Source organism: Amblyomma americanum, chromosome 11 (assembly GCF_052857255.1).
Source record: "Amblyomma americanum isolate KBUSLIRL-KWMA chromosome 11, ASM5285725v1, whole genome shotgun sequence".
NCBI lineage: Eukaryota > Metazoa > Arthropoda > Arachnida > Ixodida > Ixodidae > Amblyomma > Amblyomma americanum.
The window spans coordinates 21208252-21223570 of NC_135507.1; the positions used below are offsets into that span (position 1 = coordinate 21208252).

Below are 15319 nucleotides of genomic sequence, written 5' to 3' on the forward strand. Positions count from 1 at the left end.
AATTTCATTCTACTGCTTGCCTGGACACACACCTGGCTTGTTGTTTGTGTGTCAGTGGGGACCAGCTGGCCAAACAAGGCAGGATCGATGGTGGGCGGTGGCAGCTGGAAGGCAGCAGCTGAACGTGACGGGCTGTGTGTCCCCTGCGTCGGACCATGGCCTTCGGAGCCGTCATCTTCATCCTTCCCAGCCCAGCTCCTCTTGTTGTGGAGCAGCTGTTCACGAACAAGGTGCTCTTCCTGCAATTTTGCCCCCACCAAGGCATGACTAATCTACCATGGGGCAACACCCTGCAACAAACACACCTCCTATTCTGGCTTTCAGAATGTGCAATTTTCATCCCCTTGTGCAAAAGATGCACTTGTTTTCATTTTGAAACAATTCCTACTGAGGCTGCATTGCCCCAAGAAGCTGCATTTCAGCACTGCCAAGGAATGCATGTGCTCATGTCATGGATTATTAACCCTTTCAGGAGCTTTGTACACAATTGCACTTGTTAAGCCAAAGCATGCATGTTCAACAATTTCTTTTGTTGTTGATAGCTAGCAGTGCCATTAATGGAGCAAAGCACAACATAAAGAAAACAACTCAATGAATTATGAAAAGGGTCCTTTGAGATTTCTGCCCCCCCCCCCCCCCCTTAACCCTCTCCTACACATTCACACAGCACATGCACGCACGCATACACATAAAGAAAGAAGTTACCATCGCTAAGCAAGACGTGAGAGCACTAACACAGGGGTAAATGCCAACCATGAAATTTTCACAGCTGTTGCCTAAAACATGCAACAACGGAGCACTCGTGCACAGCTTCCCATCCGGATGAACCCAGCCCTCAAGCCACACACAGCAAGATGACGATGTGACAGTTACTTGTCGACGCACCTGCTGCCTCTCGACGGAGGGAGACCGGGTGGCGCAGAGCAGGACGCGACTGCCACGGGCCTCTTTCAGTGCTGCACCTACGCGGCGCACCAGCTGGGGACGCTGGGGACCCTGCAGGGCAGCCACTCCGTCCCAGATGCGGGCCACTGAGGTTGGGCAACGGCCGCACAAGCGGGCCAGGCCCACCAGCAGGTCCCGCCCCTGGCGAACCACTGTCACATGACTGTGCCCCACCTGCCGAGGCCAGAGGAGAACAGTAAACAGCCAGTCTTAGAATCCTGTCTTCATGATAATACTGCTATGCGCAGAAGCTTGACAAAGACAACGATGACTGCTACTGTGCTTAACATCCCTTAATTAATGCTAGATGCTCAGTTGCCATTGTGCCCTTTGCATTCATTCTAAATAATAAATATTTAAAAATATATTCTCCTTTTATATCGTCACACTTCGGTGGTGATAATGCACAACACCAACATATGTGTCTCCTATGTGCCCTCTGCCCTTCCTCCAACTGGTCCTTTCACAAGGTGCCCTGCACTGATCACTCTCCCGTGTTTGTTGCTGCAACTATAATGTACAAAGTACTCTCTCGTGGCACTGCCCACAACTAAATCTGCTGTAGCAAACAACTATACCACCCCGCACTTCTTCAGCGTAAAAAATGGCAGCCATCTTGAATGCAGCCATGAACGAACGCCGGTCGCTTGCCGGACCCAGAGCACAAATGAGGACTGACGAAGCACTACATTAAAAACTTGTGAAACGTGGCCGGTAGTAGCGAAATGCGTCAGAGCCAAATAGAAACTACGCGTAAATGATGTCGGCTCTTCCGTCAGCTACCGACACTCCCCGGCACCGCTGCCGTTCCGAGTGGGGGTGCCGTCTCGATTGGAACAGCGGCCCTTCCATCAACTATCAAAGCTCCCTTAAGCGCTCAGCGCGCATTTGAAAGTAAAAAGAAAACTTCGACGCTTGAGCTTCCCGTAGAACGCGATTGAGTTAACGGGCCGCCGCCGCTTATCAGCAACCACGTGTGGGGTGCCAGTTTGCTGCTTATCGAAAGCCGCCATCGGCCGCCGCCCGTGCCTGCAGGGAGGGTATGCCAGTTCTGCGTGGTGACATAGCAGCTGCTCAAGGCCAGCACCAAAAGCAATGCGACGGAGCCACACAGCAAAAATGCAACCACGCTGTAGCATGCCTGATATCGCATTTGTGTCGCCTTTACTTACCCCCCCAACTTCAGATTTCCAAATTAAAAAAAAAAAAAGGTCAACTTACAATTGTGTAAATACGGTATTTTCCCGGCTTAAAATGAAATCAAACACTGGCTGGAGTTTCTTTTCCCAGCAAAAAATTGAAAGGCTGCCTTTGAGTACCCCAACATCACTGTCTCCATCATCACCCACCAAGTAACGTTCACTGCATGCCAAAGGCCTCAGATCATACCAGTCCTGTACCAGCCATGCCTGCATAACTCTGAACTTAAGACTACGACGACAAAACGAAGTAGAGCTGCTCAGCGGGTTAGGGGGATGAGAATGTGGTAGACGCACCGCTCGCACGGCCAGGTCAATGGCAACGAGCGACTCCGCGTTGATGGTGCCCGTAATGGCGATGGGCGAGGTCAGCAGGCGTGGGAACTCCTCAACCAACCGACCCAGCACCAGCACCTGGCTGAGCAGCCCTTGCCACGATGGGGTCAGCTTGCCTTCAGACAGCACCACGTCCAGCAGGAAGTCGGCTCCCAAGCCGTCCGGAGCTGGAGGTGACCACAATTTCCGGGTGTCAAAATAAGCTTTTTCAGAGAAGGACTGCTCAAGGACAAGGTGGTTCTATACATGGCTAAAAACATCACTCATGAGCAAAGTTCAAAGTTTTCTTTCTAGTCACAAAGCTTTAATTTGCTACGCACAAAAACAGCAAAGAAAGCGATAAAAATGTGAGACAGCACGCTGACTGGTCCCACTAGTTACGCTCCAACTTCCCACTGGGCGAGCCGCAGATGAATGCAACACAATGCCTGCAGCACCTACAGTCTCTGGAGGTCATTCATTTGCAACATAAATGAGGCAAACAAGCCTGAGGAGAAACGATACAGTAGAACAACAAAAACTGTGCCCAAATGATACAGAAGTTTAACTGTTGGCACAGATCAGGAATGGAACATAGGAAGCTGCCCTCACCTGGGTGCTGTGTGAGACTGCCCACGGACAGCGCGCCCATCTGTCCCCGTGCAAGTTCTGCGAGAGTTGCCAGACTCAGCTGACGGCTCCGCCTGGAAACACACAATGCCACTTGGAGAAAGAACAACACACACGGAGAGAGAAAAGAAGAAGAAAAGCGCATTACAACCCCGTTTATCAGCCAATCACGGGTCAAGAAGCACAAACCAGGCATGACATCACAGGCTTTTGTTAGAAAATGGCTCAGAGCCAAAGATAACACTGATTTTAAAGTCGATCTATAGCGTTCTTTAAATATAAACGTGGAAATTAATGTATACCATGATTTTATTTGGCTATATAAGCAATTAATTTTCACACCTCTGTGGCACAAGGTGAGGTATAGTGGAAGAGGTTGGTTCGCTGAGTTGGTAACAGAGCTTACTATGTTATGCATACCAATTACGGACTACCGTAAAGACCGGACTATAGGTCGGACCGGAATATATGTGGACCTCCCAACTAACAATTCTAAAAATAAAAAAAAATCTTCTTCAATGAAAAAAATACCAAAAGATACCCTTACCTCGAAACAAATGCGACTCGACAGGTTGCACAATGGCGACAGTATTTATTTTCACTTAAATGCTGCCCGTATGTACACCCGGCCAATTTTTTAACAGTATCGTGCGCCCATCGAGCCGCGTGTTTGTTTCTGGCACGCAGAAGTACGGCGCCATAGAGCAAAGCCCTTCCTCTTCCTGAATCGCTGCACCCAGGATGGCGAGCCCTTCAATTGCGCCCTCGTGAGTCTAGATGCACGCAAGATCTCTACCGCTTTCATGCGGATGCATTCGGCAGTCACAGGCAGCGACCTTGCACGCAACGCAACCTTTCCTTCCAATTCTGGATACGCTGCGGTCTGCCCACGAAATAATGTTTTCTTCCGGTTGCTGCAAGTTGTAATACGCAGCTTCTGCCTCCGCAAGTACTGAATGCTCTTTTCGGATACTCCAAATTCGCGTTGTGCCGCCAGGTTGCCGCGAGCTTCCGCATACTCAATCATGTTTTTCTTGAAGGCGACGGTGAATTGCCGCCGGCTTCCGCTCACTTTGAAACAATGTGAGAAAGAAGCCTTTAACCAAACAACGGAAACAGAAAATGGCTGCTGATGGCGATGGTGATGGAGGCTGCTGACTTCAGCCACCCATTGTTGCAGGACTTCTGTAGTTTTTCCGCCAATGACCGGTGTATAAGACAGGGGTCGACTTTCTGACATGTTTTTTTGAAACAAAGTTCGATCTATATTCCGGGTTTTACGGTAGCCTCAAATATGTGCCAATGCTACTGAAAAAAAAAAGAGGGGGGATAATAAAAAGAAAGTGCACTGATATGCAATCACATCTTCTACTGCTCACAAGCCAGTGCTCCGCGCTACAAAATAATGCATAAATTAGAGCAAGTGTCTCAATGGTCTCATCATAAGCCCATTCTGAAGATAAAATTCACACAGCACAACTCTTGCTCTGCTTGTCTCAAGCAAGGCTGCAAAATGATACTTCAACCAAAGTTTATATCCTTATTTTTCGTACTGATATATAAGATCATAGTTCGCACAAGATGTTTGCATTTTATGCCAGATCTCACTCAGTATGCAACGAGTGCATGGGACATTTATTTATGAAAAAAGGCAAAAAATGATTACAACCAGATAAACAAAGCGTGCTTCAAGGCTCCCTAAAGAAGACTTCTTTGTCTTGCTCCACACAAATTTGGGCATTTGCCAATAACTTGCAGCTGCTCGTCAACAAGTGCAAAAGTGATGGTGCAATTCGTGGACTTTTGTGCCCAAGCGACACTGCAGCTTTTCGAGCCGTGCAGCAGTGGAGAACTACAGCTTTACGTTTGTCAATATGGGGCTCTTTAAAAGGCACCAATCAGTAAGTACACTGGCGTTTCTTTACTACAGACTTCATCAAGCTGTGGCCACCATGCCAGCGAATCGAGTCTGTGTCCTCGTGCTCAGTCGCAAAAAAATGAATAAGCAAAGGAGGGTGCTCACTTGTTTCCGCCGTGGACACACTTGATGAGCACTGCTCGCACGATGTTCCGCACCCGGTTCTGAAGTGTGCGCAAGTCCTCCAGGATTGCACAGGGGCTGTGCACGAGCATGGACTTGAAGCAGCGCTGTTGCGGGAGAAAGAACGACACCACACTCCATCTCTTTATACTGACCGTTAATCCACTTCCAAGGCACAATGACATTCACTGGGGCAACAAACGTATATTAGAGGTGGCACGCCAGTTGTGCACGCTAGTTGTGTAGTGTGAAAGAACTGAATTTGAGCAGCTCGCCAGTGCATCTGTACGTCTGTCCTGACATGAAATGGAAAAGTGTGATATCACTTGGAGACACACGTGTGTGAGGCCATAGTACACCTCGTTAGATAAAAAAAAAATTGATTTTGCAAGCACATGACTTAAATTTCACAATGTGGCAGAACACATGCCCTGCTCTGCACATTCATTCACTGTAGCAAAGGTGCTAAAGAAGGCAGGAGGAGGCAAAGGAATTGCATCGAATCCTGGTTCCACGATCATGGCTGCCATGCCCTTTGCATGAATGGTGTGGGGCAAAGCAACTATAATGAGGCTGCTTGTTAATAGTTTTATAAGCCTAGCTCAGCCATTCGTGTACAAAAGTCTGTGGTTATCCCCAGTGCTGTGTTGCTGGCCCATTGTGTAAACATCGCACAGTGAAGTTCTAGACAAACTGTCAGCCATGAAGCTGTAAAAGGACCAATTCTTGCACCCCCGTCCAAAGCCAGACCAAAACCCCCGACTAAAAAAACATAGCTCTAATAAAAAAACAAGCTGGCAAAAAATGTGGCCCTATAATTCTCAAAACTGAGTGCAACACAGGACATGAACACGGGAAGAACGGAAGACATACAAGCAACTTCACAGTGTCTGTGTGCCTCCTGTCCTTCTCGTGTCCACCGTCATGTGTTCTCGTGTCCACCGACATCACTACCATGTTACCCACCATCCCACCATCACCGACAACCCCACCATCACCCATCCACCATCATGTTACACCAACCTGCCTGAACTACCACCTCAACTGCGGGGCTCCACTCACCAGAGCGGTGACGTAGACACGATACACAGGGTCAGCGATGGCCAGTGCAATCACTCGGCAGCAGGCAGCTTGAACCGCTTCCACACCGCCCCATGGCTCAAGGCACATGGGCTTGGAAGCAGCCAGCCGGAGGGCATGCGTCACCTGGAGAAACAATTTGCACCCCGTGAATCAACTCGTGCACCTGACTGTGCTAAAAGGCCACCAAGGACAACTCCAAGCATCTATCGCTCTTCGTAAAAATCGATTCAGAGGCTCTTCACAGCCATGTTGATCTTTGTCCAGCAGCAAAAGATGCATTTGCGAGCAAAAAATTCCTATTAAAAAATTTCTCCGCTGTTTCGTTAAAACTTGTGACTTCACCGCATGGAAGCGAATGGCGGTGTTGCCCAATCTCAGGAATCCTTGCACAAAAAATTGTCTCAAAGTCATCGCAGCTCGCTAGCGAAAACCAGCCGGAGTGTGGTGATGCCTGTATTTCATTTCTGGACATTTTTCTAGCTTATAAGAGCTTAATATTGAGTGAAAGTACGTCTTTTTCGTTACAATGCGCTAATGCGTCGATACGGACCAACTTCAATTTGTTATCAGTGTCCCGTTAATACAGAGAAGAAATCAATTCAAAAGGCTGTTTTTAAGGCAGGACATGGCTTTCAACACCAACTTTCTCATTTTTTCATAGATTTTATGAATTTTTTGTTCAAACTGATATGCACAGAGCTGCGACATTATATCTGTCGACTTAGTTTTTTTACAGACTTTTTCCTTTTCGACATCTTGTGGAAAGTCTGCCGACTTGACAAAATGTGGTAGAATACTGGCTCAACGTTCACTGCATTTCTGAATGCACTGAATGTTGAATGTGAATTAACGCGTAATGACAACTTGAATTTTTTTTCACAACTCAGATTTCTTTGTTTCCATTTTTTTACAAAGCAGTTCTCATAGACATATGTAAACTGTAAGCAAGATATCAGGCCAAAAATCTACAATTCATTAAAATGAAAAACCAAGATTTTTATCGCATATAGCGGAGTTCTCCGAGTGCAACAAAACAAACAGGGTCAAAAAACAAACAAAAATGTTGAGAAGAAATCTGCTTGACACAAGGTGAGCATCTAGTCAGAAAACAGGATAGGAGAGAAACGCAGATCTTTTTAGTGTTTCCCCGAAATGCAGTGCACCATGGTTCACAAACAATCTTTTTTAGTACTCCCCGGTGGATTTCAGCAATCAGACTTTGGGACAAAATATAAAATGAGGAATATGAACGGATGCATTGATTTAAAAAAAAAAACGCTTTTTTGGCCATTTTTCACAATAAGAAAGCTGACGCCCCCAACATGACCCTTTGTGATGGCTCAAATACCACGACCTTCTGCCGCTGTGCATGAGCTTAAATATGCAACGTTAGCACTTGCTCTCAGCAAGGTGCCGTCTACTAGCACCCCATTCCTAAAATGAGCTGCAAGATGCAAACGTTTCGCAATGCAAACAACAGAACACCCTACCTGAGCCTCAACTTCCACGACTGCAGCCTCTCGCTCGGACCAGACGTTCGACATGAGGCACTGGGCCACTTCTGAGCCAAAGAACTGCACCACCAGAGGTGGCGCCGTTGCTGCTGAGCAGGATGGGGTCCCTACAGGCCGGGGGAGTGGGCTCACATCCGATGCACGCCGCAGGAGACAGTGCAGTGGACACGGTGGTAAGGGGACTTCATCGTCTTCTTCTGGCTGCAGTGGCTTCCTGGAAGATGCACAAAGGAGGCAACCGCATTAGACAACTACAAAGCAGCTGCAATGAAAACAAATTAAAAAAAAGTCAGCAATTGCCTTGATACAATTACTAAGTGAAGTACTGAATGGTAACTTAAGCACCACACTTTAGGCATAGCTAAGAAGTAGGCTGTAGTGAAAAACTCCCAATTAATATCAGCTGCCCAGGGCCTTTTAACGTGAGCCAAAATCTCTGTCATAAATGCTTTTGCGGTTTGCTTTTCTCAAAATGCATACATTGCTGCTGAAATAAACCTGTGACCTCACGCTCAGAACATCATAACCACCGAGAGATCATGGCGGGTACGCCGCTGCAATTGCCACACTGGCTGGAGAGGCAGGTGTTTTAGCGACAGCATGAGACCGAAGAACTCACATGTACAGTTGCTCACGCAACAAAGTGAGCGAGCCGATTAGGACATAGCAAGCTGGCTTCATCGTTCACACTTCTGCTGAGCATATTTTTCAGTGTCACGCAGATACAAGACAATCACAAGGTCTTACTTTGCAAGTGGTGGGGAACGTGACTGGTCGTCCTGCCAGCGGCATCGACACAGGGGGCAGAACACAGGATCTCCACTGAGGCTGCACTGCTGGATCCCTGCAATGGTAAAGGAGCAAAAAAGAAAGAGTCAAGCCTCAGGTGTCTATGTCTGTACTTGCTGGGTTGTATGTTCTTGCAGTCTTCCCCCACATGAAAATGTCACTTACCCAAAATCTAAATGCAGAGATCACTAGGTGCAGTTCAAAAAGGGTTAGTCTCGTCCTTCAATTTACAATGACGCCTGTGCAGAAGAGAGCTGAGCTGCTGTTTTAAGACACTGGCTGCCTTAGCTCCACAATCCAAAATATTTCCCACCTGAGAGAAGCTTTCTAGACAAAATAATGAAAAAAGAAGACCTAGATACGTGGACAGTACCAAGCAGATTAAGATCAATACATGTCCAGTGGCAAACACAAACTTAGAACGGTACCAAACTTTAAGGCTGAACAAACTGGCATTTGCTTTGTCTTTCATAGCCTCCGGAATCACTCTCAATGTCTCCAAAATGATGCTAAAAATTCAGTCTCCACCAGCTTCAATTAAGGGTCCCCCGAGTTCCAGTCACTTTAACAACTAAACTGAAATTGAAATGAAATTAATGGCTAGAATATCATCCCATTTAGACATCTGATGTGCGTACGCATTGACAGAGCGTTGGGTTCTACAGTACTCACATATAGAGGCGCAGTGGTGGTGCAGTTGGTTGCCGCAGCCCTTGTTGCAGGTGACCAGAGATTCCCCTTCAAACATGTCCAGCAGGCAGATGGGGCATAAGCTGGCGTGATCAACTTCACTGCAAGTTCACACAGCGAAAAGTGTCCTCCTCAGAACGAGCATGTGAAATCCACGTTAGATGTGCATTTTGCACGCTGTAGGTTTATACAGTAGAGCCCCCATTGTTACGTTTTTCACAAGACCACAGAAAAAAAAAGTGTGTCAACTGGGAAACGAAATAGTTGGGAAGCGGGTAAAAAAAACGTCTGGATTTTTTTTTTTCTTTTAGGGGCAACATGCTTCTCTGGCTTTCTGGCTCTCACGACGTTCACATGCACAGAATGTCTTAGACGCACTATTATGTCTCTCCCTCTGTCCAAGCAGCTGTTGGTGGAAGGGAGGCAGCATTGAAAAGGGAGGCTGCACAAAGCAGGCAAAGTTTGGGCACGCGTGCATGCTTCTGCTCCGTTTTCGTGGCAGCTGCTTCAATCCTACACTATCCGCATCTCCTGGAAGCTAGAATGAGTTTTCATGTTGAAGCCGACAAGGAAAATGCACATGATAGAAACATCCCTCAAAGCCAACCTGTGCAACTGTTATCTCGCACAGCATTGCCCATGCTGGCTTTGTTGCACCTTTGGTCATTCACTCTCATGCTGCAGCTGTGATGGAACAGCTCCAACAGCCACAAGATTTACGGCACCTGTAAGTGTGCTGAGTGGTGTCGGCATGGCTGCAACACGCCAGAAGCCACCGAACACCTATGTCCCACTTTGGCCAGACTGCCGTAGGAGTTCTGCGCCCTACACGTGGGTTGTCAAAATGAGTACCGGCATGCAGTAAAACACTATCGTGAGGTGACAATCGTGATCTAACACTGTGAGGTGCCCAACACATCTGCGGAGGATTTTTGAACACGATGCGTCGACAGTGGTGCGTCGAACAGCGGAGCATTGTACGTGCCAGCCCAGCATTGCGCGTGTGCACGTGCGAATGGTGTGTGTGAGGTGACGGCAACAGGAAGCGTGGCGAGCATGAGGAGCGGAGAGCTGACGTGTCAGAAAACTAAGGTGTGAAGGGAGACAGCGCAGCGGAGGTCGTGCCATTCAAGCGTGGAGGTCGCAGCCGTCGGACGTTGGGTCCGTGCTGCTGTGACTTCCCTTGGATCATCGACGTAAGCCTCCTGCGTTCTTTGCAAGTGTGGAGGCGGCAGCAGATAGACTGAGGGTCTGTGCTGCCTAACGGCACTCTTGGATAGCCTGCTTTAAGCCTCTGGCGTTTCATGACGCCGTCGACGGGACCTGGCAACGTTTTTCCTGCTGCTGCCAAGTTCTTCTGGATCTTGACGGGAGACCACCGGCATCTCTATGTGCTCCTCTCTGCTCCTAATACCACCTGGCTCCCTTCCGTCGCTTCCTTCAACGCAGCGCCAGTGACGCGTCGCACTACAACCACCCGCGTCCGCCCTATCTGCAAAGCATTCCCGGTTCACCTGGAACACTCAGTACCTGATGAACTCTTTCCTTTATGCTGTATTGTTGTATGCATGTTGAGTGTGTGTTTTTCTTGTTTTCGTGCCCGTTTCTTATTGGCCTATTTTCCTTTAAACTATAAATACGGCTTCGTTTTGTTTTCTTTGATCTCTTGTCCTCTTGTTCGAATCTGCGCGCGATAGCGTTCCCCTGCAGAAAGTCGGGGACGCGTTACCAATTCGCGACAGACATGCAGGAATTATGCCACAGCTGAAATGTCACAGCAGAGCATGTACTGCATAGGTTTTTACGGGAGCACTATAAGGGGCTAGCCCATGAAAGCTAGGGGAACACAGCAGCCGGGAATGTAACAGCAGGGTTCTACTGTACTGGTAATGTGCAATTGGTCAGCACTTCACGAATCAACCAACTCAATTAGAAATCAATAAACTGAACGCACAAGTCAAGACTGTGTTCGCCAATGCTCATGACTGCTTTATACTCTGTTTCATTTATGGCGTGCAACACTGACAAAGCTAGCACGCTTCTTTGTGCTGCTCATGCACACATCTGAAAAGTAAAATTCTGAGCAAGCCCCCCCCCCGCAAGTCAAAATTATTGGAAAAGTGTGGGGAGGGGGGGCTATCCCGGAACAGTGCCAAAATTCAAGATGGCAGCGACATTTTCCCGCCAGAAAAAAAAAAAGCACAGTGCACATGGATTTAAAACGTCCTGCCGTTCTTTCCCACTTGAAGAACTCGAAGAACGCATCATCCATGTATTCACTAAACACCGGCGCACCTGTACTCAACTTCGAAGTTTTGCTTTCCTGAAGCAACTTCTCGAAATTCTTGTCCCATTCCCTTATATGTTTCCGGGCGAGCGTCAAGTGTCGAGTCATTTGGTACACGTTCCTTCCGTTTTCCCGATGCCATTGTATGACCTCAATTTTCTTCACCACTTGTACGAATGCAATGCCGACTTGACAACGCCAAAAGAAGACAACAAATGGCGTGTGGCGAACGAGCATTTGAATGGCTTGAAAAGCAGGATTGGATTGGACTAAATTCTTGGACTGGATAGTGCAGGCCAGTGTTGCCTGGGCGCAGTGCATGATAAGGGCGCGGAGTGGGCAGGCGGGCGGGGAGGGGGGCGCTTTGAAGTTAGGGGTGGTGGGGGGGTTGCATGGGCGGGGGCGCTTGTTAGGAATTTAATGATAGTTCCCCATACATCCAAAGTACAGACAAGCGTCTTTTGTTGTGACAAAGATCAAGTACTGTCACTGGCAACCCCTTGCATTTTGTTTGAACTCATACCGCATTTTCATCCTGCCCCTCATCAGGACCTCCGTAAGTACGAGTAACATGCACTGATGTTATATGGCTCGTATGCCTTTTCTCTCCTACTCCAATCCAAAAAGTAGCTGAACCTCAGTGAAAATTATAATTAGAGTGGTCGATAACTGAACACCTGGCTGCCTTTTCCGCGGTTTGCAATGCCAAGTATGTCGTTTTCCATCGCACCATGTTTTTCGTCAAAACTCTCACCACGGCTTTGAGAAGTGTAAGCGATGTGCGGTGGAGTGATAGGCTTTTGCGGGCGCTCTACTTGCATCCACAGCGTTTAACGCCAAGTGTGGAAAGCAGGAGTGGCATTTACGGCCTACGGTAACTCAAAAACTGTGAGGCTGCCCATTTCGCATTTAGAAAGTTATCAGAGGTGGTCAGCTTACACATCACCGCCGCTGCCTGTGCTTGATGCCTTTTCACAAGTGCTGTTGTCCTCCAGATCCTTGGTGGTGTCGTCGGGTGACTTGTCGTCAGTCAGAGAGCTGTCCGACTGCTGGGAGGACCTCCGTCGCGACGCAGAGAAATCACGCAGAAGCTCATCCACCTGAGGGCACAGTAAGTGGAGCGTTCACTTCGTTGCTGGAGCTATTTGCCGTAAAACAAAGCATGCAAGCTGGGGGGAGCAGGATTTCTTATAGCAGCCTAAAAAAGAACACAGAAGACACTGCAGTTATAATATATTAATTTTTTTTTACTGTACGTTTTTTTGGACAATACATGGTATTAAACAAAGTTAACGGAAAAATGTTAAAAATGCAGGAAAAAAAAGAACAGGTGGAAATAAAAAAAAAATGAAAAGCACTACATAATTTGCCATGTTTGTGACATGCTAGCTTTTCGTGCCAGTCTATATCTCCATGACAATGTGTTGCAAAGCAATTCTCCAGCCTTCATTTATGGAAAAGAAAAAAAAAACAATGCAAAAATGAAGATACATATGACCACTTATTCCTGTCCGACCTAATGAGAAAGACATAGACAAGCTTCAGCCACTGCAATGTGTGGTTATACCTCAAACTCCTTGAGGGTCTTGCTGAACAGCCGGCCGTCTGCGTCGGTCAGGCGCAGAACCCTAAGCATTACAAACAGCAAGTGCACACAATGCGGGCCCTTGCCACAGCTGCAAGTCTGAGAAGAAGAAAGGGGAAGGGAAAGGAGGAAATAAAGGGAGGTTATACTCGATTTGAGTTCAGGCAAACATGAAAAATGAAAAAGCTATGAGCTGTTTATTATATAGGGTTCATAAAAATTATGTAGCGATCGAAAAAAAAAAAGAGCTGCCACTATTTATGTGAGTTTCTTTAGGAGGTCATCTGTCATGGCAATGCCATGACAAAGCGCTAACTTAGTAATTGGCAACGCTAGTGCTTTGTCGAAAATGTGGATTCAGCTGCAGAATCTTAGCTGCACGATGATTTCAGCTGTAATAAACCTAATCAACATTAATTGCAACGAAAAAAATAGAGTTCCAGTAGCCGTTAAGCCTCAAAGGTGTTTGTGAACGACATTGTTAAAAGGTTCACTACAAGAAAACAAATTTTGCAGCTGGATCCATGTTTGCGGCCAATTCCTGGGCAGTTCAAACCCAAAATTCACATTTCCTGCTGGCATTCTCATGGCGGGTGAATGACTGCAGCCGCCGTTTTCCTTCTGGGGGCACCGTATGGTCCCACAAGTGGTGCACTGTCATGGATGGTTACCTGCGGTCCCAAGACCACCTTGAACCGGTGGTCTGGCTGGTCGGCAGCAATGAGAAACGAGTGTGGTCCGGGCTGGTAGAGCAGGTACAGTCGCACACCACGCCGCACTTGCAGCACCCGCCGACGAATCGCCTCGGCTAACTCGGGTGGGCAGTCCAGTGCGTGCTGGCCAGGGGAAGGGCTGCGGCGTCGTGTTGGTGAAGTGCCGCACTGAGAAAGATAGGCAGTGAAAGATTATTGACAGTCAATCTCACCTCCATCAGCAGTTAAAAAACATGAAGATGCTAGCAGCAAAGAAAAGGCGCTTTGTTGTATCATCACGCTTTGTATGAGCTACACTGTGCGAGTGCCCGGGCAGGTGCTAGCACGCTGCAGCTCATACTGAGCACGATAGTACCTATCATACATTCATTAGATGGCGCTACATGGCATCATACAGTGATCAGCATGTGCAAAGAAGAAGATAGAGTTCTTGGCTGTTCTATCTTCGTGCCAATTGCACATCTGTTCCCCACGTCATCGCTGCCTGGTGGCCTAATGAGGACACGATACCTTCATCTTCTTCTGTGCACATACTGATGATTGTATGGTGCCATGTAGCATCATCTAATGAACGTATGACAGGTACAACATGCTTCAATCAGAGCAAGAAAAATTCAAGGCTGTAAAAGGAACCTTGTTTTAAGTGCCTATTGTCCAACTATGTGCCGGTGGAGCAGATATCATGCAGTCCCTAAGCTGGGGTCAATTCAATTTATTGTATTTAGTCAAAAAGTCAAAAGGCTAGTAGCCTACTAAGTGAAACTGTTCCTCAAGTCTCAAGTTTCACAACAACAGTGGTGGGAATGGCCAAGAGCAATCTGGAGCAGGCATTTTTGCAGGCGAAAATCTAATTTGGAGCAGCTTCCTTGTGTTTTGTAGCAGGAGCCCAATACTTATTTAAGAAATAAGATAAAAATGTGAACATAAGGAGTGTTTAAACTAACTTGCACCACAGCTTAAAAATGGCAATGAGCTGCTCGAAGATATGAACGGTGCAGGGTTGTAGGCAGTGATCTCGGCCAGGTCTGCACATTTTTTTCTAATGCACCTGAATTTACTTAGTGTTTAACAAAGAATTATGAGTGAAATTATGTATCGTTAACATTAGCGAAGATTTTTCTGCACAAAAGTTACAGAGAATGTTGAGAAATGCCCATTTCAGTTGTTTTATTCAATAGGAGTTTAACCTGGTTCATTTTCTGGCTATTTCGACGAGTTAAGCACACTGGAAAGGTTGCTTTGCTTGCAGGCTTCTCGATAGCGCAAGTATTTTAGTGCAATACAGAAAAAATTTGTTAGGCCACAGCGCCGAGAGTAACCGTGTTTTCAAAATTCTAAAAACTGATATGGATATTACTTACCATGAGCTACATGCCTCTCAATAATTAAGGAGCCTAACAGTAATAGTTAAAAAGTTAGCTATTCAATATTAGTTAACCAGCCTGCTAGTTAGAACGTCTTAGGTGTATTCAAATGTACTGCACTGCTAACAATACTGCGACAAAAAAAAAGCACTTTTCAAACTCAA

At 47.0% G+C, this 15319-nt stretch overlaps 1 protein-coding gene across 4 annotated transcripts in view; it reads right to left on the minus strand.

Annotated features, from left to right (window-relative positions):
* LOC144110190 (mitogen-activated protein kinase kinase kinase 1-like) overlaps positions 1–15319 on the minus strand; it is a 92509-nt gene that overhangs the window by 17606 nt on the left and 59584 nt on the right. For all 4 annotated transcript variants that reach the window (XM_077643029.1, XM_077643026.1, XM_077643028.1 and 1 more), the window contains 12 exons: positions 13750–13959; positions 13061–13177; positions 12433–12593; positions 9189–9307; positions 8475–8571; positions 7704–7941; positions 6193–6336; positions 5113–5237; positions 3072–3163; positions 2442–2647; positions 886–1119; positions 33–239 (listed from right to left, as the gene is read on the minus strand). In XM_077643029.1, coding sequence (XP_077499155.1) covers positions 33–239; positions 886–1119; positions 2442–2647; positions 3072–3163; positions 5113–5237; positions 6193–6336; positions 7704–7941; positions 8475–8571; positions 9189–9307; positions 12433–12593; positions 13061–13177; positions 13750–13959 — 1950 coding nt within the window. The remainder of the gene's footprint in view (positions 1–32; positions 240–885; positions 1120–2441; positions 2648–3071; positions 3164–5112; positions 5238–6192; positions 6337–7703; positions 7942–8474; positions 8572–9188; positions 9308–12432; positions 12594–13060; positions 13178–13749; positions 13960–15319) is intronic.